Source organism: Ursus americanus, chromosome 3, assembly GCF_024610735.1.
Source record: "Ursus americanus isolate L20-20 chromosome 3, mUrsAme1.1.p, whole genome shotgun sequence".
NCBI lineage: Eukaryota > Metazoa > Chordata > Mammalia > Carnivora > Ursidae > Ursus > Ursus americanus.
The window spans coordinates 70,440,795-70,463,346 of NC_142129.1; the positions used below are offsets into that span (position 1 = coordinate 70,440,795).

The window sequence follows — 22,552 nt, forward strand, 5'->3', positions numbered from 1 at the left end:
TAATGTATTTCCATTGTCATTTTTCCTTACATGTAAGTTTTATATATATAAGTAGAATGTTCTTTCTTCACATTATCCCATGTATTTCTGCATGTTCATTACTTTTATGACTATAATTTTTAAGGCTGTTATAATATTCCATCTAGTTTGGTATACTTTAATCAATAATTTCTTATAAAAATATTTAAGTCACCCATTCTAAATAATTTATGTCTAATCTGTCTTATTGTTAGACATTTTAACATTTTTTCTCTGTCATTATTGTCATCATAATCAAAAATGTTATTGAGTTACTAAATATTAGGTGGTTTTAAGTGATTGATTAGACAGACTTTAAGATCTTCAAATACTTAATGGTTTATTTTGATTTAGGCAAAAATGGGTAGGAAAACTAGAGTTTACTCTTATAGGAACTTAAAGCTTATAAATATCTGTTTGAATTTATTCATGAAAATAACTTTTGCACACCTACTGAGTGCTGACTACATTACAATTAAGACCATGAAGATATTAAATTCTTAAACATTTTTTTCAATTTCAAAAATTATTTTAATTTTTTAAATTGAAGTATAGTTGATAGTATTAGATTAGTTTCAGGTATACAATATAGCAATTCCATATGTGTGTGTGTGTGTGTGTGTATAAAATACATATATACATATGTTTCTGTATGTGTGTATATATGAAATATGTATATGTATATATATATATATGTTATGAAATGCTTACCATGATAAGTATAGTTACCATCTGTCACCATTCAAAATTATTACAATACTACAAAAGAAACTGCCTTAAATTTTTATCCCTGCAAAACTAGTTATCTCATGTTTTAGTTTTTGCATTTTCCCTAAATTTCATATTGAAATTCTACCTATTCAGAAAACTTAAATTAAGGGCGTCATTATTCATTTCACAAAAAGGTATGTAAACAGAGAAGGCATACTGTTTCAACTAAAATTATTCATGCATAACCTTCCAAGAAACATGTTACGTACATGTTGAAAAATGTATATACTAAAGGAACAATACTTATAATAGATTCACAAAACTTTAGGGCTGAAGGATGAATAGGTTTTCAGTCAAAAAGGAGAGTAAATATTGGTATAATTTCTAATATTCTAATATTGTTAGATATAACTGTGAATGGAATTTTATGCATTTTCTTTGCTTAATTTCAAGATATGATTTATCATAATAAGAAGTTCAAAGAAAAGAAAAAAAAATACTAGATCTTCTTTCAAGTTGTTATATGATCCCTAAAGGATCTTCCCAGCTTTAAGATGTTTTGATTCTTCTGTATCTGACCAGGAAGTCGTATATATTTCCCAATGGGCAATCACATTAAAATGCAAACTCTTCAGCACGCCATTTCAGCCCCTTCACAATCCAGCTTCAAATCCCATTTTCAGTTCTGTCCCTTCTCACTCCTCCTAGCCATGCTCTTTAGCTGTACCACTCCATTCCCTGTGATGCTACACTTTGTGACATGACTTTGCTCTCAGTGTTTCCTCTGTGAGAAAACACCCTTCTCCTTCATGCCCATGGAAAATATAATTCCTCCCTTGGCTCAAAATCTCTTCCTTTGTGAGACCTTTCCAAGCTCTGCTGGCATAATTAATTTTTACCTCATCTGTCTCCCACGTAGCTTCATGCAAACTTCTACCGTAGCTTTCATCATCCTGAAATTTAAATGTTCTTATCTATGTCTCTAAATTGTGAGGGTCTTGAAGCTAGAAACTGTCCTATTCGCTCCTTGGTAGAATAGCACCAGTATAACGGCTACTCAAAAAATATTTGCTAAAAGAACAGGAAACTATGGTACATTGAGTTAGTTGGATATTCACTAATTCAGTCAACATTTAAAAATATTTAATGAGGGGGCGCCTGGGTGGCTCAGTCGTTAAGCGTCTGCCTTGGGCTCAGGGCGTGAGAACTCCCTGGAGTTCTGGGATCGAGCCCCACATCAGGCTCCTCCACTGGGAGCCTGCCTCTTCCTCTCCCGCTCCCCCTGCCTGTGTTCCCTCTCTCACTGGCTCTCTCTCTCTCTGTCAAATAAATAAATAAAATCTTAAAAAAAAATATTTAATGAGCATAAATTATGTGTTATACTAGGAAATGGAGATAAAATTGTGAAATGAGGATAAAATGTAACCAAATTCCTGTAGGCTGACACTTAGATTCTAGTGGGGAAGATAGACAAATCCCAGGAGACTTCAGTACAGGAGGGCTGAAACTTTGGCTTTATTCCCAACATGTGCAAAATAGCTATACATTTATTCATGTTCACGAAATATATTTCACACTCTGTCAGACATGTTGCTAAATTCTATCATTGATCATGAGCAGATGCTGGAACATCTCTGATTTCCTAACTCGGACACTGTCCTCTCTCCCAGTGACTCCTCTCCTCCATTTCTATCCATTTTCAGTCGGAAGGTCTGAGCCTCGAGAGTAATATCCCCCCCACTTCTGATTCCGACATCAAGCAGCCCTGTCCTTAGTTCAGGAACTCATCTTGAATTCCTTCGATCTGACTGAGAATCTGTCCCAGACTTCCCGCTTTTCTGATTTTACTTTCTGAATATCACAGTGGCTTTAAAACCTCACCTGTCTTAACCTAGTGATCGAGGTCAACATGACTGGTGATAAGGCCTATGGACATCATGTACTTCCTGACATGGTGTGAGGAGAAGAGCACTTCATCTGGGTGGTACTCTTCCCTGAACTCCAACACCATGAGACAACATCATGAGGGACATCCTACAAAATGCCTGAACAGTACTCTTCAAAAGAATCAAGGTCATGAAAAACAAGAGACTATTGAGAAACTATCACAGACCAGATGAGAGTAAGGAGACATGATGATTAAATGCAGTGTGCTACCCTGGATGGGCTCCTGGAACAGAAGGATAGAAGTATGAAAACAGGCGAACCACAAACATGGTTGTAGTCTAATTACTGGTATGGGACCTACATTAATTTCTGAAATTGGTAAATGTACCACAGTTATAAAGTTTGTTAATATTAGAAGTTGGGTGAATGGTATAGCTTTCTGCACTGGCTTTACAACTCTTCTGTAAATTTAAAAGTATTTCAAGATAAAGAGTTAAAAAAAATACAACCCTAATCTGACCACTACTGGTTCTGAGTAGTTACTTTCAATTCTGAACCCCCAAATGCACCCAGATATCTGCGAGTTATCTCATAGCAGTGGGCAGGGAAAGACCTGAGTTCATTCTCCTGAAAGACATTGAATTTACCACGAGTCTGCTCTGGGTGCTGTCCTGCTAGTCCTGCTGAGTCCTATACACAAGCTCTGTGACCTGGCCGGATGCTTTAGCATCATCTAGTCACAGCCTCTCCCTGTGAGGTCAAGACGAATGTGTTTAAAAAAGGGACAGTTACAGTCCAAAAAACGAACATACAGAAAAATTCTTTCTTAGAATGGGCCTACTAGGGGCGCCTGGGTGGCTCAGTAGGTTAAGCATCTGCCTTCAGCTCAGGTCATGATCCCGGGGTCCTGGGATGGAGCCGCATCAGGCTCCCTGCTCAGCGGGGAGTCTGCTTCTCCCTCTGCCTGCTGCTCCCCCGCCCAACTTGTGCAATCTCTCTCATTCTCTCTCAAATAAATAAATAAAATCTTAAAAAAAAGAACTGGCCTTCTAATCATCAAGGGCATAGTAAACGGTACTCTATTGTAACTTTCAGATGGCATCTGTGTGAACACAAGAATAACGGTTTGTACCCATTGTAAATGGAAAAACTGAGATACTCATTAGATGGTTAGAACTGGGGTAACTTTATAAGAAAAAAGATTGCACTGAATAGCAATTTATTCAAAGGGGAAAAACACTGCCAACATAATTAGCATGTTAGAGTTAATGAATGGCACTGCTGATAGAGAGTAGTGGCTCTCACATTTTTTGGCCGTTAAGACAATTCATGCTCTTAAAAATTATAGAAGACTCCCAGGGGCACCTGGATGGCTCAGTCGGTTAAGTGTCTGACTCTTGCTTTCCACTCAGGTCAGGATCTCAGGGTCCCCCTCGGGCTCCACAGTCAGCAGGGAGTCTGCTTCTCTCCCTCTCCATCTGCCCCGCACCCCACTCATGTGTGTGCACACTCTCTCTCTCTCTCTCTCTAAAATAAGTAAATAAATCTTTAAAAAAATTATAGAGGACCCCCAAAGATCTTTTGTATATATGGATTATAACTATTGATATTTACCATATTTGAAGCTAAAATGGATAATTTAAAATATTAATTAGTTCATTAAAAATCCATTATGTTAACATTAAATATTACTTTAATAAAAATATCCATATTTTCCAAACAGAATTAGTGAGGGTGGGTGGCACAGCTTTACAATTATGCAAATCTTTTTAAAAATGTCTAGCTGAATATAAAACAGCTGGATTCCCATATCTGCTTCTGTATCTAATCTGTCCTATGATATACTGTTTTGGTTGAAGCTATTGGAGAAAATGTGGCCTCTCACAGATACACAGTTGGAAAAGAAAAAAAGTATTTTAATAGCATTTTCAGATAATCATGGCTATATATTCTTTTATATTACAACAAAACTCAACATGTGGTAATTTTTTTTAAAGATTTTATTTGAGAGAGAGAGAGAGTGAGCGAGTGAGAGCATGAGTGGCAGCAAGGGGCAGAGGGCAAGGGACAGGGAGAAGCAGACTCCCCACTGAGCAGGGAGCCCGGTGCGGGGCTCGATCCCAGGACCCCAGGATCACGACCTGAGCCGAAGGCAGACGCTTGACCAACTAAGCCACCCAGGCGACCCAACAAGGGGTCATTTCTTAAGGGTCAGTTGCACTGGGAAATCTGAAGTGGTATCAATGAATTCTTCACATTCCTTATTTTAAAATCTATTGCTTTATTTCATACTCCCAGTGAATATTTTATCCATGCAGTGATTTTCTAATAGTATTTGATATGCATTGGTCATTTGGAAAATACGGATTCAATGTGTTACAGATTGCTCAAACGTTGACACATTTCAATATACATAATATCAAAAAAATCACATTTGCTTATATCACCACCCATCTCACTTGAGAAGTATTTGGGGAACTATAAAGCTCCCAGGGGCAAATAAAGTTTACGATAGCTTCCCCAAGTTCTAATTTTCCTTTGAAAGCTTTAATTTTATCATTGATAGCAAAGGCTATCACTTGTTTTCCCTGGGTGACAGACTCACTTTTTGTTTATGTTTGACAAAATGTCTGCCAGGAAGAAAAACAGCTAGTAAACCTTGCAACTCCAACACCTGCACCAAAGGTTCTCCTTGAGACAACCATGGTAACTCGGTACATGGAGATGGCTTATGCCAACGTCCCAGTTAGTCACACGGAGTATTAAGACGTTTACTCAAAGTGAGAGGTTTAAGAAAATGAATAATTTTTAGCTCTTCATGAAGGACATTATTAAGCAAAAATGCTTTTGAAAAACACTTAAAACACCAAGAAAAAAAACCCCACAAAAACCAAAAACCAAAAACCCACACCAAAAACTAGTGCCTACAAATACAGTTTGGTGCCACTGCCTTGAGTCATGCTGGGGAGCCAGGAGTTTTACTTACCATTGCTTTTGCGCCATGACTGAAAATGTCAACTCAGTGCAAAAGGCAAAGGACATCGTAGTTTTATTATGAAAACAATTTTGACCCTCATGGAGCCTCTGGGGATCCCCAGGGTATTCAGACCACACGCTGAGAACTGCTGACTCAGAGGACAGTTATAAGGATGGCTTATCTGAGGGGACCTTATGTGAGGGGAACCCACACATCTGAAGGTGAAACTTTTAACAACAAGGTCACTCAATCTATAAAGCAGTGAAAATATTCAACAAAGGGAATGATAAATACAAGAATGTCAGTATGTTTATCAAATACTATTTTAGTTAATGGAGAGAAGATTAATTGAGAAGAATACAGAAGAGTGGAGATTCCACAAAGTCTGTGTTTGTAGAGTTGACTGTGGAAGGCTGAGTTGAGGGCAGGGAATGAAGAAAGGGATGACGGAGGAGACCAGGCACGCACACAAAGACCACATTCCCCTCTGGGTCTGCGTGGCCAGACATCCCCGGCTCGCCCATCTTGAGAGGTAAGGGCGTCTTACTTAAAAAACTAGTCCGAACAATGGGAAGCCCACTTGTGGATGACTAGACTCAATTCTCTTCTTAAAAAAAAATTTTTTTTGACAATCCTCTCAAAATAGTTGATTTATTCATTTTTTTGAATACATCTGTCAGTTATTAACAAATTGAGTTACTGGGGCAGAATTAAAAAAAAACTTAACTTCAGATGAACCATTTCAAATAGTATTTCATATATTTTTTTCAAAGGCCAGATTCTGGACCACACAATAAAACTCCCAAATGAGGGGATGAGTGGATTCACGTTGATGTTTAAAGTTTTAGATTTGACAAAACTAATGCAGTATATCTTGACAGCTATATTCAGTAGCTTAATGCTAAGCTTTTTATGCTGAATACAGAACAGAATGAATTTTCCACCAGTGTTTTGACTCAGAGGTTTTAAGATTCCTAGTCACTTAAGACAGCAGTCTGAGACTGCTTGATAAAACAAGCATTGGCTATTTCATAACTGCCTCGTAAAAGGTTTCAATATTTAAGAGAAAAAAAACTCAAGGCAAAGACATTTCGAAAATATATGCTTTAACCAAAATCTGGACGCTGAGTAAACATCCTTTAGTAAACACCCAGAAAGACTTGCAGCTGTGGCATCTGTGACTTAAAATAACAAGATGAAGATCTCCAAGTAGAAGATAAATGATATCGTAAAAGTTTCTTATCAAAAGAAAATACATTTTCTGATGGAATTTATGTAGGGAAAGGCTTTACGCTGAAGCCCATTTCATACACCGTAGAAATACTGGAACCTTTCAATTTGGAGCTCAGTCTGAATACATGCGAGGCAATATTCTTTTCTGTTTTGCCATTACATTCTCTTTTTACAAACTGCAGGTTAATTTTTCCTGTAAGGACACTTTTTTTGGTTTAGTTTTGTCTGTAACTATGGCTACTCTAAGTTGTTGACTTTATGGCAAAATATCAAATTCTAGATGAACTGACAACAAGGCAATAATGAAATCGGAGAGCTTCCCCTTTAAAAAAAATTACAATTTTAACATTATACCAAAATATGATACAGTCATATTCTAAAATATACATACATATTTTCACATGGATTAGATCTACATCTCCCAAAGGGCAAATGCTCTCTTCTATAAATGAGATTGCAGGAGAATTGAGAACCCCGGTTTGATTTGTGCAGCCTAGCTAACCACTGAAGATAAACACCAGCACTGTTATAATTCAGTATGCAACTGAGCTAGTCTTCCATGCCAGCAGAGGGGGGAAAAATCCCTCTTCTTTTCTGAAGTTGCCCATCTTTATCCGTTTCTGTCGAATTGTCACAATTGCCCAGATAAAACATTTGAGAGTATGTCAGCTTTAATTAATGTAACATGACCTGATCATTTCCACAGTTAAGAATAAAGAAGTTTGCATTCTTCAAATCCAAAGCTCAACCTGGAGATTATGCTAAGTTGCTTCATTCATAGTCCATACTCCTCTGCTCATGTCAGAAGGACAGCATTTGTCCCCTCCAGTGATAAACAAATTATACATGAAATCAATTCCACTTCACAATCATTTTCCCTATTGGGTATTATCTTTCCTTCTCTGCTCCCTCCAGTTAAGCCCACATCCTGTAACTTGCTAATGAGCTGGGGGCTTTCTGTTCCAGGTGGCACCCCCTGCCTCGAAGTCATGACATTTCCCATTTCGAATGCTGCTGGCATTTTTCGACAGCTCCTGCTAACTAGCCTTTTTGACCTGCACTAAGAGGAACTCATCTGATCGAATCCTCTAACCTGCCAATCATTCCAGCAAATGATCTTCACAGTCACTCCCAAGGCAGGAACGGAAAAAAAAAAAAAAAAAAAAAGGAAATGCGAACAAGAGAATGAGGGAGTAGGCAAGTGGTTGCCTCTGCAGCTACCTAATGAGAATACTTTAAGTCTCTGAGGCAGCTGAAACACTGAAAAACTGGTGGGAAAATTAGGACACAACTGAATGCCTGGCTCTGTAATTACGGATTTCTTTCCATCCTGAGATCATTTTGGGAGCAACACCTCTGAGATGTGCCAGTTTCTAGAGAACACAAGAACACCCTACCTTACGCAGAGAAAATAGATTTATTTCTCCTGCCACTATCAATATGCAATTCTCTTAATACCACTCTGCCAAACAGCATCCTTTGCAGAATTAATTATATGCTATAAGCTTGTTAAGTGTGCATTTATTTGTAAACTAGGGATGATTATCATGTTTGCCACAATGAAGAAAGGACCTTTTTTTTTTTTTTTTCCAGGCATATTTTAAATGTTGCCAGCATTTAGGGGTGTTGATTTTTATCCATTTACATAAAAACAAACAGGTATGTTGGAGGCTGGCTTTGTGCTCAGGGAGGATTTAACACTGACAACATAGGATAATCTGGGCATTCCTAATTAATGGAGATAAAATAATTTTTTCCTTCCAGATTTTTTTCTTCTGTGCACAATCAGTTTATTTAGTGGGTTCCCAGCCCACAGAACAACCCAATTACTTTAGGAAGAAAGATCCAGTACACAGATCACCACTCTAGGTATCTCAGTATGAAGTAGATTTGTTGACCAAGGAATGATACAATATAACTATGTGTTATCATTATGCCATTGTATGTAATAATGTAAAATAAATACTGTACATGATTTAATTGCACATGATAATCACACATCTTTCCCCATTTATAGTAATTAGGCCAATAGCCCCATTTACAGTAATTATTATATGTAATTGAGGGCATTTTACTAATTGCATTGAAAATGATAATCCGGAGCAATTAAAAATCCAAGGGCACTATACATAATGCAAACTACATTAAAAGAATGGGGATAATTTAAAGGAAAAACACTTCACCCAATACGGAAGTTAACGGTGCAGTATTTGATTCCATGCTTGGCATACGTGGTGATACCTATTCTGAGATAAATTTCCATCCATTTCTGCAACTTCGGTATTGCTTTTGTTCTAGACCTTGTACATTATTTCCTTGAGTGGAAAAACAATCCTTTGACTAATCTATGATATTATCCTAACAACTCTAGGACTGTTGAAAAATCATTCTACTTGGCTGTGTGAGGGTACAGCATGTGCGCGTGCGCATGCGCGCGCGCACGTGTGTGTGTGCGCGCGTTGGTAAAGGAAACAGCTATCCTAAATTCCAAAAAAGACCCGGTAAATTATTCATTTGCACAACTAATTTGATGTTCTTAAAACCTTTATTCATAGAAGCATCTCAGAGTATTGCAAACATTTTGTTAAATATATTTGTAATAAGCTAAAATGTTTTAACTTTGTTAGACTTGAAATATATTTGGGTTGCAGTTTTCATTACATTTGCTATCTCTCTGGAATTTTAATCTGCCTAAGGACCTGAATCCCTGGCTTTTGTCCCACGTTCCCAGGGTCTATCCCTCCCTGATCCCACACCCTGTTTCTACCCAGACAAAGCTTCCATGTGAGGAATATCTCAGGAGTGATGAGCATCTGTGGGACAATGGGAATAGTTTCAAGCTTCTTTTTGCCTTCTCTTCTCGACATTGTCATTTAGACATTGTCCTCCATGCATTCAAATGTCATCCCAGACCATCAGCCCACTTCAACTCAAACAGCCTCCTTTTATGCTCAGACACTTCTTAGAGCATCCGCAGACCACAAAGACTGTCTAGTGGGACTCAGCAGCTATCCTGGTATTAATAATACAATACAGTGCACTTAGGGCATAGACGATTCCCTCTGTATCCCAAATTCATAAGAATCAACATTAAATGAAAGGGAAAAATAGAGCACCTGAACTGATTATAACTACTTGTTATATGTGACTGCTACCTTCATAATAGTTTGGCCAAGCATTCTCACAGATATCTTGCTTACCAGCCACATCACATCTTGTGCCCATTACTTATAAGAAAGCTTCATCCATATTATGCTGCTGGCTAAATAGTCCCTAAGAAATTAATTTGGGTTTTAAAAAGACAGAAGATGCAAGCTGCAGTGCCTTCCCCCACCCTCACTCCACAATTTGAAAGCTCATCTGACCTGGAAAATTGAATCACAGAAATACAGCTAATTTTTGAGAATCCATGGGCTGACGAACCAATTTGTGGAGCATCACCCCAGTTTCTTCTCTTTCAGCCATTTTGCTTTTAAAAACTCTCAAAGAAAGGAAAAAGAAAAGTAAGGGCAAAAAAACTACTGTTATTATTTTTTAATTTAAAAATATCACTCTGAATTCTGCTTTTAAGAAAAGCACACTGAAATAGTTAAAGGTTATGGAGCACCATGTAAGTAAAACCAATGGTTTAGAAAAATGCGCACGCACGTGTGTGTGTGTGTGTGTGTGTGTGTGTGCGTGTGTGTATGTATGAAAGAGAGAGCGAGAGGGAAGGACAGAAAATGAATATGATAAAGCAAATGTAGTAAAATGCAAACACTGGGGAAAGAAGATGAAGGGTATCAGGACTTCTTTGTACCATTCTTGCAACTTTTCTAAAAGTCTGAAATTATGTCAATCTAAAAAAATACTTTAAAAAATGCACCCTGGATGAAGCATGATATATTTAACTTTATTTTCATTCTCCTTTGTGACAATCCCAGGACATAATTAAGCAGATTTAGACAGTAAAGGCCTTCGAGTCCTTTGCTAATCCATTCACAGGGTTGGTGGTGATGCAGGGTACGGATCAGAGGTGACTCAAGGAGAGGGAGGGGTGGAGGGACAGAGAAGGAAGGGAGAGAAGAGAAGGGACAAGCATCCTTAGCCTACTATTTTGCATCAGAGTTCAGAGGCGATGATAGACTCTCCAGGGTGGAGGGAAGCTAAGGAAAGGGGGGTGGAGGTGGGTCGGGAAACTAAACTGCCAACACTACAGCCTCTTCTCAATTTGGTGTTCATAACATGCATTATGCATCTTTGTTCACAGCACCGTCAATTTCCCGAATAAGATATATTTTTTCATCTGCAGCAATGTAGGGGTAATGACAAAAACCAGGGATTCTTTCAGTTAAAACCTGTGAGGAACACTAAGGTTTGTTTCCTCCTCTGCCTGTTATTTCCACAACTATTGTCAATTGCATGAGACAACAGAGATAATAAAACTGTACTTGTTTGGTAGGGGAAAAAAATAATCTGTAGGATCATGCAGAAAATAAGTTCTTGCAGGAAAAAACCCAGGAAACTTCCTGCTGCTAAAGGAAAGCTACAACGAATACTTGAATTTCCTACACTGTAGTAAGTATTAATGAGTATTATCTCCTTTTGTGTCTAGAGTTGAGAAAATGCAACATGGCTTAAAAAAACCTTTTGTCAAAAAATATCACACAATGATGAGGCTGTTATGCTATTAAAATTGGAATTTCCCTCTATATTTGTTTGATTTTTTTTTCCTTGGTAGTGTACAGGCCAGGCAAGGTGCCTTCTGGCTATACTCCTTGCTTTGTAGAAGCTTCAGAGACTGCTAAACCCAGAGCTCTCTCCTGAGGGGTTCCTTAAGAGAAGACTGGCCCCATTCACAGCTCAGCTGACTGGATCAGGGCTCTGCGCTGGGCCCAGGACCATCTACAGTCAGCAGCTTAGGGAGTGACTGACACAAAAGCCTAGCTCAAAGCTTTGCTTTCCACTTCATGATGATGCCTACACCAATCAGAGCTGCTTCTGAGGAGAGTTTGAATCTGAGTAAAAGAGCTCACTGATAGACTGTCCTGGAAATAGAGGGATGAAGGGAAATGACAATAAGCAGGATTCATGAATAAGCAGACACAAGTCAGCGGAAATCATGAGATGAAGAGAAGAGGAAAATGTTAGCAGAGGCACAGCCAGAAAAAATTAGGCACCATAATGCCACAGCACAGAGGACAGCAACAGCTGGCTGCTTCCGCTGGAGCAGTTACTGGAGCTGGGGTGGTGGTGAAGGTGGTAGACAAAATAAAGCTACTGTTGGATTCTGATGGACACCCAGTCTTTGTGAGGCCTGTCTATAAAGCTGCGTAGACTGTCAGCCTTGTTCTGCCTAATTTCCCAAAGCAACCTCAACAAAGACCACTGTTAACTGAAGAAACCTGACCCTGTCTCCTTCCCCTGTAAGATCCTGACACCCACTCCCTCGTGGTCTTGCCCGTTCCCGCGGCACAGCTCTTTCTGTCATTCTCAATGATCTGTCTCTGTCCCTCTCCCTCTGCCGCCTGTTCTCTCACTTGAAGGCATCCCTTCCTCACACATTTCAAGCTTCTCTTAGATGGCTATAATCTATAACTGAAACACACTTTTACTGATTGTGTGCAGTTTAATTTTCCTGATTCCTTTTTTAAAAGGCAGGCAGGGGAAATGGGCTTCACCAGTACGATCCAGTAGAGTGTTCTGTGATGCTGGAAAGGTTCTGTATCTGCCCTGTCCCCAGGATGTGGCCACTAGTCATGTGTAGCTAATGAGCACTTGAAATGGGGGTCTGCTGCTGAGGAAACCAAATTTTAATTTAATTTTAATTAATTAAAAATTAAATGGAAATAGCCACACGTGGCCCGTGGGTTACCATGTTGGATAGCATAACTCTGCGCTATTCTTCCTTAAAAGAATAAGGAAGGGAAGGGAAGAGATGGATTTTCCTAGTTTGTTTTTATCCAGTCCTGATCCAAAAAGTTGATTATTTTACTTCATAAATATACAGTTCTTGAATATTTACTGAAGATTTCATCATATGTGATTCAAGGGCTACCTGCATTAACATTCTTTGGGGTCCTTCAAATTGCAGATTCGTGGACCCCGGGAAACTGCACTTTTAAAAACTCCCCAGAGCTTGAGAACACCTGCTTTATTGAATGTTCAGATAATGATGCCAAAGGGTCTTTCTTATCCCTGTATTCAGCAAAAGGAGTTGACAGAGTGACCATGCAGTTCCCGTCTCAATTAGAATGACTGGAAAATTAAGCTCAGCCTAGGGGCGTGTTTGGTATTGCTATATGCAAATATGTGATACAAATGGATGTGGTATTTGATAGCTTCTGGTCTTTTCTTTGGGAAAAATTTCAGTGCACATTTTAAGGCTCTCTCAGACTTTAGGATGGTCTTACCCTTCAATGCTGATAAAAAGAGTGGGGACAATCTATGAAAGCATTAGTCTACTAGCAGTTTGGCAGTAACAACACGTAGGAAGTACAGTATTCTGATCATCCAGCTGCACCTACCCCATTTTTAGCTTAGGTGCAGGGAGTTTTCTTTTCGTTTAATTTGGTTATAAGACTATGAAACCAAAATTGCTTTCTGCTACAAAGAAAAATGCTTTTCATTAGCTTTTCCACTAAGGCCACTTTATGCAAATCCAGTATTATTAACTAAATAATTGAAGTGACCTTAGTATGCGAGTTTAGAAACAATTTGGCACTGAGGTATAGGAGGAAAGTTAGGGATTAGAACAGTTTTCCATCATTTCAAAAACAGAAGTGATACAATGCTTTTTTCACCCTGACTGTGCGCAACTCTCCAAAGAGAGGTGGCTGAAATGCCAGATTACAGTTTTACCCTCATTGGGCCCTCAACCTCTTTCCCATACCTCTTTTTCCCAATCTCTCTGGGCTTTACAAAGAATTGGGACTTTTGAGAAAAATTAAACATGCCACAGCTTGCTCTAAATAGTTAATTAATTCATCAACAACAAAATCAAAATCTAGGGAATTACATGTTTTTCTGTACAAATACCCTACTTATGTAGACTTTTTGCTCTGTCATATCTACAATATAGACATTAATATTCAGCTATTGGTCTGAATAAGTTCCACTGCACAGATGTATTAGGTCAATATATAGGCTGTACTACTTGATCTGTAAGATGACCTCATTTGAGTAAAATTAAAAACCCACAAAGGTGAGAAATTAAAATGGTTTCTTTTTCTGTTGGCTGACAGAAAACTCTTTGAATCCAGTTTCCCTGCAGCTTTTCCAAAAAAAGAAAAACTTAGATGTTTCCTCAATATAATGTTGACTCGAGTTGAGGTATTTGGATTTGGGAGAAAGCAACATACACGATAATATTAAAGCCTTAATATCTGATGTGAAAAGGAGGAAACTCAAAGGAAACATATTTGTATTATTATCAAATAATTCTAGAGGAAGGAGTTTGTATAACCTTAAATCTAGCTCGAAAGCAAAGAAAACACATTTTTGTAAAAGCTTTTCAAATACGGATGACTGCGGTTCTGAGCACCTCTTTACAAACCTCCTTTTTAATTAGCAATTTCTGAGACCTTACGGGCAGTGTTTCTGTCCAGTCAGCTTGATTTGATTTTGCAAGAAGTTGACCTGAAGCACCTCCTAGCAGCTTTGACCGGCTAGGTAGGCTCAGGTCAGAGAGATATTAAAAGAGCAGAGAAGAAAAGATACACAGCCCTGTGACTGAAAGTCAAGCTTGCCTGTGTGCCTGGGTGCGTGTGGTAGCACAAATAAAGTCCAACTTTGGTTTTGTTTTACTGAATGGGCTGCGGGATTTCTAAAGCCAGGTGCCCTCATTATGCAGGTTAAATACTTTAAAAAGCATATGCTACAAACCGCATCAATTAAAACTGTTCTCAGAACCAGGAGGTAACTCAGCCCACTCTTTGCGTGACCAACTGAAATTCAGAAAGGGAGTACAAACACCAGGGAGGGAGTGAACTTGTGCTTCTAGGTAGCTTTGTATCCAATGGGGAGAAATAACGTGAAGGATGAAGAATCTTACTCTTAAGTTGGAGGAGCAGGGAGTCTATAGCAACATTTTCTGACTGGCATTTATACGCCGTGTTTTACCTGGCCATCTTTCATTTCCATCATTCAAAAACCACCACCATATTCCTGAGAGGCCAAAATTGGCCCCACATTGATGAAAGCAACAGTCAAGTCCCCCACACAGCTCCAGGTTTTGGCAAATCACCCCTAAGATAAGGTGGACAGCTCTATTCGTCCCTTTTGCCCTGCTGGCAATTCAGCCTATTAACATATTTCGTATTAAGAAGGAGAAAAAGGAAGAGGGGCTCTTGCAATGCTGTCTATCTCCTTCACTGGAACATGTAATTACTGAATATCCACATGAGCAAGGAACACATATGGGCTAGCAAATAAAAAGCCTTCCCCACAAAAAAGTGTGTTCTCCATTCGCTTCAGAGTTATGTTACATTAAACAGAAAGATATATATAGGCATAAAATTCCAAAAAAATTCCAGACTTTTCCATCTGGCAATAAAGACACAGCCTTTTCAGAAGTGGCTGTCTTCTGCTTGTTTCTGTGAAGCATGTGTGACTAGAACAGGCGACATGCTAGAGATTGCCTTGTTTAGATGACACTTTCTATCTGCAGAATAGCAGAGGTCAAGGAATCGAACAGGAAAAAAAAGAAAAGCTTCATCATGATAAGGTCTGTACTAGGGGCCAGGGAGGACTCAGAAGTGGGCTAAGTAGCCCACACGGCAGCTGAGCTAAACGAGGGAGCGCATGTTCTTTCCAAGGGAAGCAGCCACGATTCAGTTATACACACAAAATGCTCGCAGGAATGTGAGTGCAGTATTGCCAGAGTTGTTGATTTAAAAAAAAAAAAGCTAAGAATCCAGACTTTGTGTAAAATCCCTCCATTTTAAAATGAGAGCAACTAATTTGAAAAATTGTGTGGGCCCAATAAGTAACTCTGTGACTTAGATACAGCCCAAGGTTAACCTTTCTCTAACCTCAATGAAGAATGTATGAGTAGTTACAATGATTTGCTTAGAACTGAAATGGTTTGTTTATGACTGCATAAATAAACTACAATTTTGGCTAGGATCCAGCAGGTACCTGAAAATACGACTAACTGTAGCCTCCTCGGTAGACTCCGTGAGGAAAGCCATAATGAACACAAGAGATTCACAGCACATGTAGAGGGGGACAAAAGGAATCTGAAATATTTCATTTAAAAGATCTATTCAATGTCTATTCATTGTTAGTTCCCAGGCAAAGGAGGTCACCTTACCTGTGCTTTCTTGAGAACGCTGTGCTCATCAGTGTTTGCTATTTGATAGACTTTTGCCATAACTATTGTTTTTCCCGAAGGCCCGCATGCTTTCTCCAGCTTCTGGCTGCAATCTTACGTTTGGGACAGTAAAAATAGAAGACACTGTGGACAGAATAGAGAGTTTCCATTTAAATATTTATAGATCATTTATAATCTTTCCTTGTAAACGTACACTGAGATGCAGTTTCACACATCCAGCCCGTAAGACATCATGGTATGTGTTGGTCTCTGAAATGTCCAGTGGTAATAGCCACAGACACAGTGACACAGATTTATACACACATACATCAGCATTGTCTGCCTTCCCTTCAGAAGGACAGGGCGGTTGATATTCGTGCTCATATTTCTCTCATCTAGAACAACGAACTTGGGTTGGAAACAACATATCTTGCACTTCCTTCATGCCATTCTTTCATTAATGCACCGGAGAAATATTTATGGAGCCCCACACTGTTCTAGGTATCTTGGAATCCTGCAGTGTATAAACCAGAATGAAAAGAAATCCATGTTCTTGTTGATTCCATTCAGGGGAGACAGATGATAAATAACCAAATATATCAACTAGCAGTAAGTGTTATGAAAAAAAATAAAGCAGGGAAGAGAAACTGGAAATGCTGGGGTGGAAGAAGGTCAGTGAAGGCTTTCTTTTTTTTTTTTCTTTTCTGTTTTTGAGTAGGTTCCACACCCAGCATGGAACCCAGTGTGGGGCTTGAACTCACAACCCCGAGATCAAGACCTGAGCTGAAATCAAGAGTTGGATGCTTAACTGACTGAGCCACCCCGACGCCCCCAGGGCTTTCTTGATAAGGTACATTTGAGTGGAGACCCAAGGAGGTGAGAGAGCAAGGCAGGCACAAATCTAGAGAAAAAGCAAGCATAAATGATAGGAAGAAGAAAGAGCAAGGGCTGATCCAAGAAGCTAGATGAGAAGCAGGCAAAATGGAAGGCTATTGGTAAAATACAGGTGAGAGAAGATGGGGAGTGACTTGGGGCAGGGCAATAGCAGTGAAGAAGTGAGGAGTGGTGTGTCCTTGATCTCTTTGGAAGGGAGTGCCAACAGGGTCTGTGGAAGAACTGGGTTTGAGTGTGACAAAAGAAGAGGCATCGAGGACACCTTCCATCAGTGGGAAGAACAATGTTGCCATTTATTGACAAGGGGGAGAGGACAGAAGGAGCAAGTCTGGGGGGAAGATCAATTCAATTTTGGTGATATTAAGTTCGAGATGCCTCCTAGAGGGCCAAATGGAGATGCTGAATAGTTGGCTGAATATGCAAGCCTGGAGTCAGGGAAGGTGGGACTGGAGATAGCAATTTGGAAGCTGTCAATGTAAGATGATACCTAAAATCATGAGACTGAATGAGATCACAGAGGCTCTGGGGAGTGTATGTAGACAGAAAGACCTGAGGATTATGCTCTAGAGCATGCTAAAAGTGAGAGGGCTGGCAGATGAGGAGAAATCCACAAAGAGGTCAGAAGAGGAGAGTGTAGGGAAGCAACAGGAAAGCCACGGGAGAGTCCTGTCCTGGAATCTAAGTGAAGGAAATGTTACTAGGAGGTGATAGTGGACAGTCATGCTGAATTCTGTTGATGGATCTAGATGAAGGCTAGGGAAAGACTGATGGACAGAGACTTTAAGAACAGCAGTTCCGGTGTCTTGGGCATGAAAGCCTTGTTCAACGGGACTCAGGAGAGAATGGAAGTCTAGGAACTGGAACCAGTAAATGTATATGAACCGGGTGTGTTTGTTTTATTTTTAGGAAGATGGCATGAGGCTACATTAATGGCTATAATGTTGTTTTAGGATAATATACAGGACGTATATAGGATTGAGTAGGAAAACTCATAAACATCAGAGCTGGAAAGGTCTTAGGGATCACTGTGTCTCTAAATGAGAAATCAGTAACCCAAGGAGACCAAGGCACTTGCCCAAAGTTGCCCAGCTAGTTCCCAGGAGAGCTGAAGCTGGAATCCAGGTGGTCTGATTCCCAGTTTGGTGCTCTTCACACTGCACCAATTTGCTGGCCTTCTTTTACTGCAGATCTGAGTTTTGTGAATTAGCAAATGAATGTAATAAAATCAAGGACTCTGCGCTATGAAGTGTATTTTGTTCATTTACTTTGACAAGGGTAGTTCGGCTTCAATAATTTATATAACTTGATAGTATACACAGGAGAATGCCCTGTGGTGTATTTGGGAAAAGTAATGAATTTCTTCTAAATCAGCCCTCCATTTCCTTCCCTGCAATTAAATTTCTGTGTAGAAGTGGGGCAAGGCTGTTGGGGTTTCAGAACAGAGGGAGAATGACGGGGTGCCACCAGAATTAGCCAGCTTTAACTACCAGATCCCCAGGTATCACTATTCTTGCTTGATGAATTCTTAATTCCCCCTTTGGCGACACGCTAACACATGACTTCTAAATTGTGGTATCATGTAAACTAGTGAGATTTTAAGGGACAGTATAGCAAAGAAAGTTATTATAGTGTTAAATGATCTTCCAAAGCAGAGAAGAGTCTGACATAAGCATACAACTTAATTTTTATGATGAATCCATGGAACAAATGCGGTACTTTGTGTAACCAAGATTCTAACAACACTTGATACCCTCCTCACAGAGTCGGATGTATTAAAGTAAGCCAAGAAGGCTCAAGCCCACTTTCAATTTATTTTTGTTCCAATTTTCTCCTTTTAACCTGGTTTTGCTTTCTGTTTGCATACATGTTTTCCTTTTGTGGACATTCTTTTAAAAACCGCTTTAAACCATTTTTAAGATGTAAGCACTATGGACTCAATTGTATCCCTCCCAAATTCTTATATTGAAACCTTAATCCCCAACGTGATGGTATCTGGAGACAGAGTCTTTGGGTAGTTATTAGAGTTACAGGAGTTCGTGAGGGTGGTGCCCACATGTATCAGGGTCTTCATACAAAGAGGAAGAGAGAGGGAGAGACTGTTCTCTCTGCCCTGTGAGGATATAGCGAGGTGGCTCTCTGCAAGCCAGGGAGAGGCTTCACCAGGAACAAAATACACCAGCACCTCTATCTTGGACATCCTAGCTTCCAGAACGAAGGGAAATAAATGGTAGTTGTTTAAGCCCTCACAGGCTAGGGTGTATTTTGTTACAGCAGCCTGAGCAGACTAATACAGTGAGGTTCTTGGATGTGATAAATCTAAACCAGTACTTGGTTGCTTAAGACGATCCATCTTATTTATTTATTTATTTATTTATTAGACAAGCCATTTCTTCATTCTGCAACACTTCTTCCCGGGTGGACCTCCTTTCAAATCTCTTTGGAAAAGGAAACACTTGAGGATATCACCCTCGCTGCTGCCGTTTGCCAGGTGGTGAGCTTTTATCAGACTCCATACTAATGGGAAATTTAATTTGAATAATTTCTAAATGTAGTCTGTAGAATATTAACCTAGATAACAGAGTCCCCGGAAACAGTCATTTCGCCTAAAAGAACTAGCTCCCAAAGTTTCCGAAGTCTAGGAATTTTGTTTTGTAAACATGTTTACAAGGACTACCACCTTGTTCTAAATGGAAACAACTATAGTATTTAATACTGGGATTGTCCTTTCTTGGGACTGGATTTATGCTTCATAATGATTATCTGCCAGACACAGAAATAGCATTTCTGTAACTCAAAATTGTTACCGGAGGCATTTAGCAGAATCTTGCTTTAAAAATATAATGATTTTTCATCTTTATTCTCCCCCCTTCAAAAGGTTTCACTGCTCCTGATGTTTAACGTTAATGCAAAGACGTGTTTCTGCCAATGAATATCGCCTTATGGTTATGCTTCTGCAAATAGCCTGCTGTGAGCTGATAAAGGGATTAATGCAGCCAAAATTCTTAATCTGTGAAATTACAAATTAAATTCTCATATTAAAAATACCACCCTGAGGTATTTTTTGTGGTTTTAATTCCCCTCTGGTGTTCTGCATACATTGTGCTTGTTAATGACGGGGACAAGGCTGTCTCCGGTGGCAGCCTGCTGCCGAGTGATAATGTGTAGGCATTTACTTACTGATAGAAACTGGATTTAACCACTGGCTGATAAACTAAGTGGCAAGTGGGTAATAAGTCCATATTAACAGAAAAGTACTACTACAGAATTCAGAATTGTAGACCATCAAAATCCTGGCTTAAACTCAATCATCGAGTCAGATGGGATTGAGATGTCACCAAGGAGGAGTGATATCAAGTTACAAGTTATACTAAATGAGAAAACAAACCATATGTTTGAATTTGATGAGCCATAAACTAATGAGCCCATTTGTATCTTTTTTTTCCAGTATAGAAAGATGTGTCACTATTTCATCATTTTTTCACATAAATTTCATCTTTAAACTGAAAAAAAAATGGGAATAGCTGTCATAATGGTCAGTGGGTAGACTTTTAGAAAGAAAGTAGGGCAGAATATAGAATAAATATTGGTTGGGAATATACAAAATGTTAAAGAAGATTTACTAAGCATGGGGGAGTAGTGAGTAGTGGATTAATATATCTACAGACAGTTTAGGATAAAAAGAAATTCAAATTAAATGTGGGGTATCAAAAAAGATTTAGGGTAGAAATATGCAAGAGGAGTTATTACTTGAGACTTAGCTACAAAATAAAGGGTTCCTGTTGTCAAGGAGAATCTAATACTACAATGGGGGAAAAGCCTAAAGTCCAAGAGATTAAAGAAATAACTTTTTGTATGGCTACAGTAAGTGTGTACCTGAGGGTTAATAAATATATTATAAATACCTATGCATATAGGCAGTATATTAATTTTTAAGGTAGTCAGAAAAGAGTATGAGAAGGAATATTTCGAATTGGCATTTGGAAAGAATGCATCACCATTGAACAAAAATGTTCTTACTGCAATAGTGTCTTGCAAAATTTCACAAGAATTCTGTTTCACACTTTGGAAGAAAGATGAGATCCTCCCAGCCATAAATCTCCCAAATATTTAAAATGTAATTGAAAAAGGCTGTGTAAATATGAACGCTTTTGTAAAAACAAAACAAAAACCCACCCAGGAATGTGTTTTGTTTTAAAAGATCCAGAGAAGCACTGTCTGTATGAATACCAAGAGCGTTTGTAGTTGAAATGAATTACAAGTCTTTGGTTCTTACATGTCAATTCAGTGCATTAGCCAATTGCCAACTCTGCTCGTCAGCTCACTGCATAGCAGCCCTTTTTAACGTTATTGTTACAACCAAGATGGTCTCTAAGAATCAAACAAAAATGAATCATTTCTCCTCTGTGTACTGCAGCCAGTTAAAAAGTACGGCATGCATAAAGCACTAAATATGTAAATCATATTTTCCTTTTCCTTTATGACTGCTCAGATCATTCTTTTGGACACACACATAATCAAATACAAAGACATGCAGTTGCGGACTGCAGAGCAGAGATAGCAAAAAAGGAATCCATTTTCTTCCTCTGTCTGGTAAGCTAGCAATTGAATGGCAGGATTCCACTAAATAGATACACACATGACTCCCTTTTCCTCATTCTCTCTCTCTTTCTCACTGACTCTTCCCCCTCCCCCGTCTATAGATAGATGCACATACATATGTGTACATGTAATGCATAAGCAAACATACATAATCTTACACAAGCACATATAAAAACATATGAATCCTCCTACAAGTACGTTGCACACAGATGCTAAAATGATATGCCTGCTTTGATTGGATGTCTCAGATTTGTCATACTCACTATCAGTCAGTTCCCATAGCCGTGGGGGCAGGTCACTAAAATACTCGTGGCTCAAGGCAGCCTGTGCTGATAGTCTGTTCTTTGGGGAACATTGTAGGAGCTTGGAGGCCAGATCCTCTGCATAATTCACATAGCTGAGCCTGAAAACACAAGCAAAAAAGAGAAATCAGATCAAACAAGAAAATCCACTAAGACAGACATAAAGCTCACCTAATTTTCCTGGACCTATTTATTCTTGGCCAAACCGAGTTAAATTACCTGCTGAAAATAAACAGCAGCAGAATTCATTTTGGTTCTTAGAGCATCTGTTAATCTAAACTAGCTTTTACTCTTGATATCCTCATCTCATTGATTTAAAATATTTCTACTATAAGTAAAAGGTTGATACCTTCAGGATAGAAGGTCCCAAGGTAGAAAATTTCAGGAGATAATTTATCAAATAGTTATCAGAATTTGCTCATAGAATCTATCTATTGCATACACATCTGGACACATTTATAGGAAAATTAATACAAAATAACTAGGAGAATTAAATAAAACTACTATTAAGTTCTCTAGTTATTAAAGTTACCTTTCATCTAGCAATTTACATTTTCTTACATTGAATATAAAATTATTGGCATAAGTACCCTGTCAAATATCAGCAATCATAATATTAACATGCAGGTTAATGAAGGG

The 22,552-nt window shown here is 38.8% G+C and overlaps 1 protein-coding gene across 7 annotated transcripts in view; it reads right to left on the bottom strand.

Annotated features, from left to right (window-relative positions):
• CDK14 (cyclin dependent kinase 14) overlaps window positions 1-22,552 on the bottom strand; it is a 924,301-nt gene that overhangs the window by 308,589 nt on the left and 593,160 nt on the right. For all 7 annotated transcript variants that reach the window (XR_015724025.1, XR_015724024.1, XM_045793298.2 and 4 more), the window contains 2 exons: window positions 21,875-22,014; window positions 16,119-16,262 (listed from right to left, as the gene is read on the bottom strand). Coding sequence is in view for 5 of the 7 variants with exons in the window: in XM_045793298.2 (XP_045649254.1) it covers window positions 16,147-16,262; window positions 21,875-22,014 (256 nt within the window). In the remaining 2 variants the exon portion in view is untranslated. The remainder of the gene's footprint in view (window positions 1-16,118; window positions 16,263-21,874; window positions 22,015-22,552) is intronic.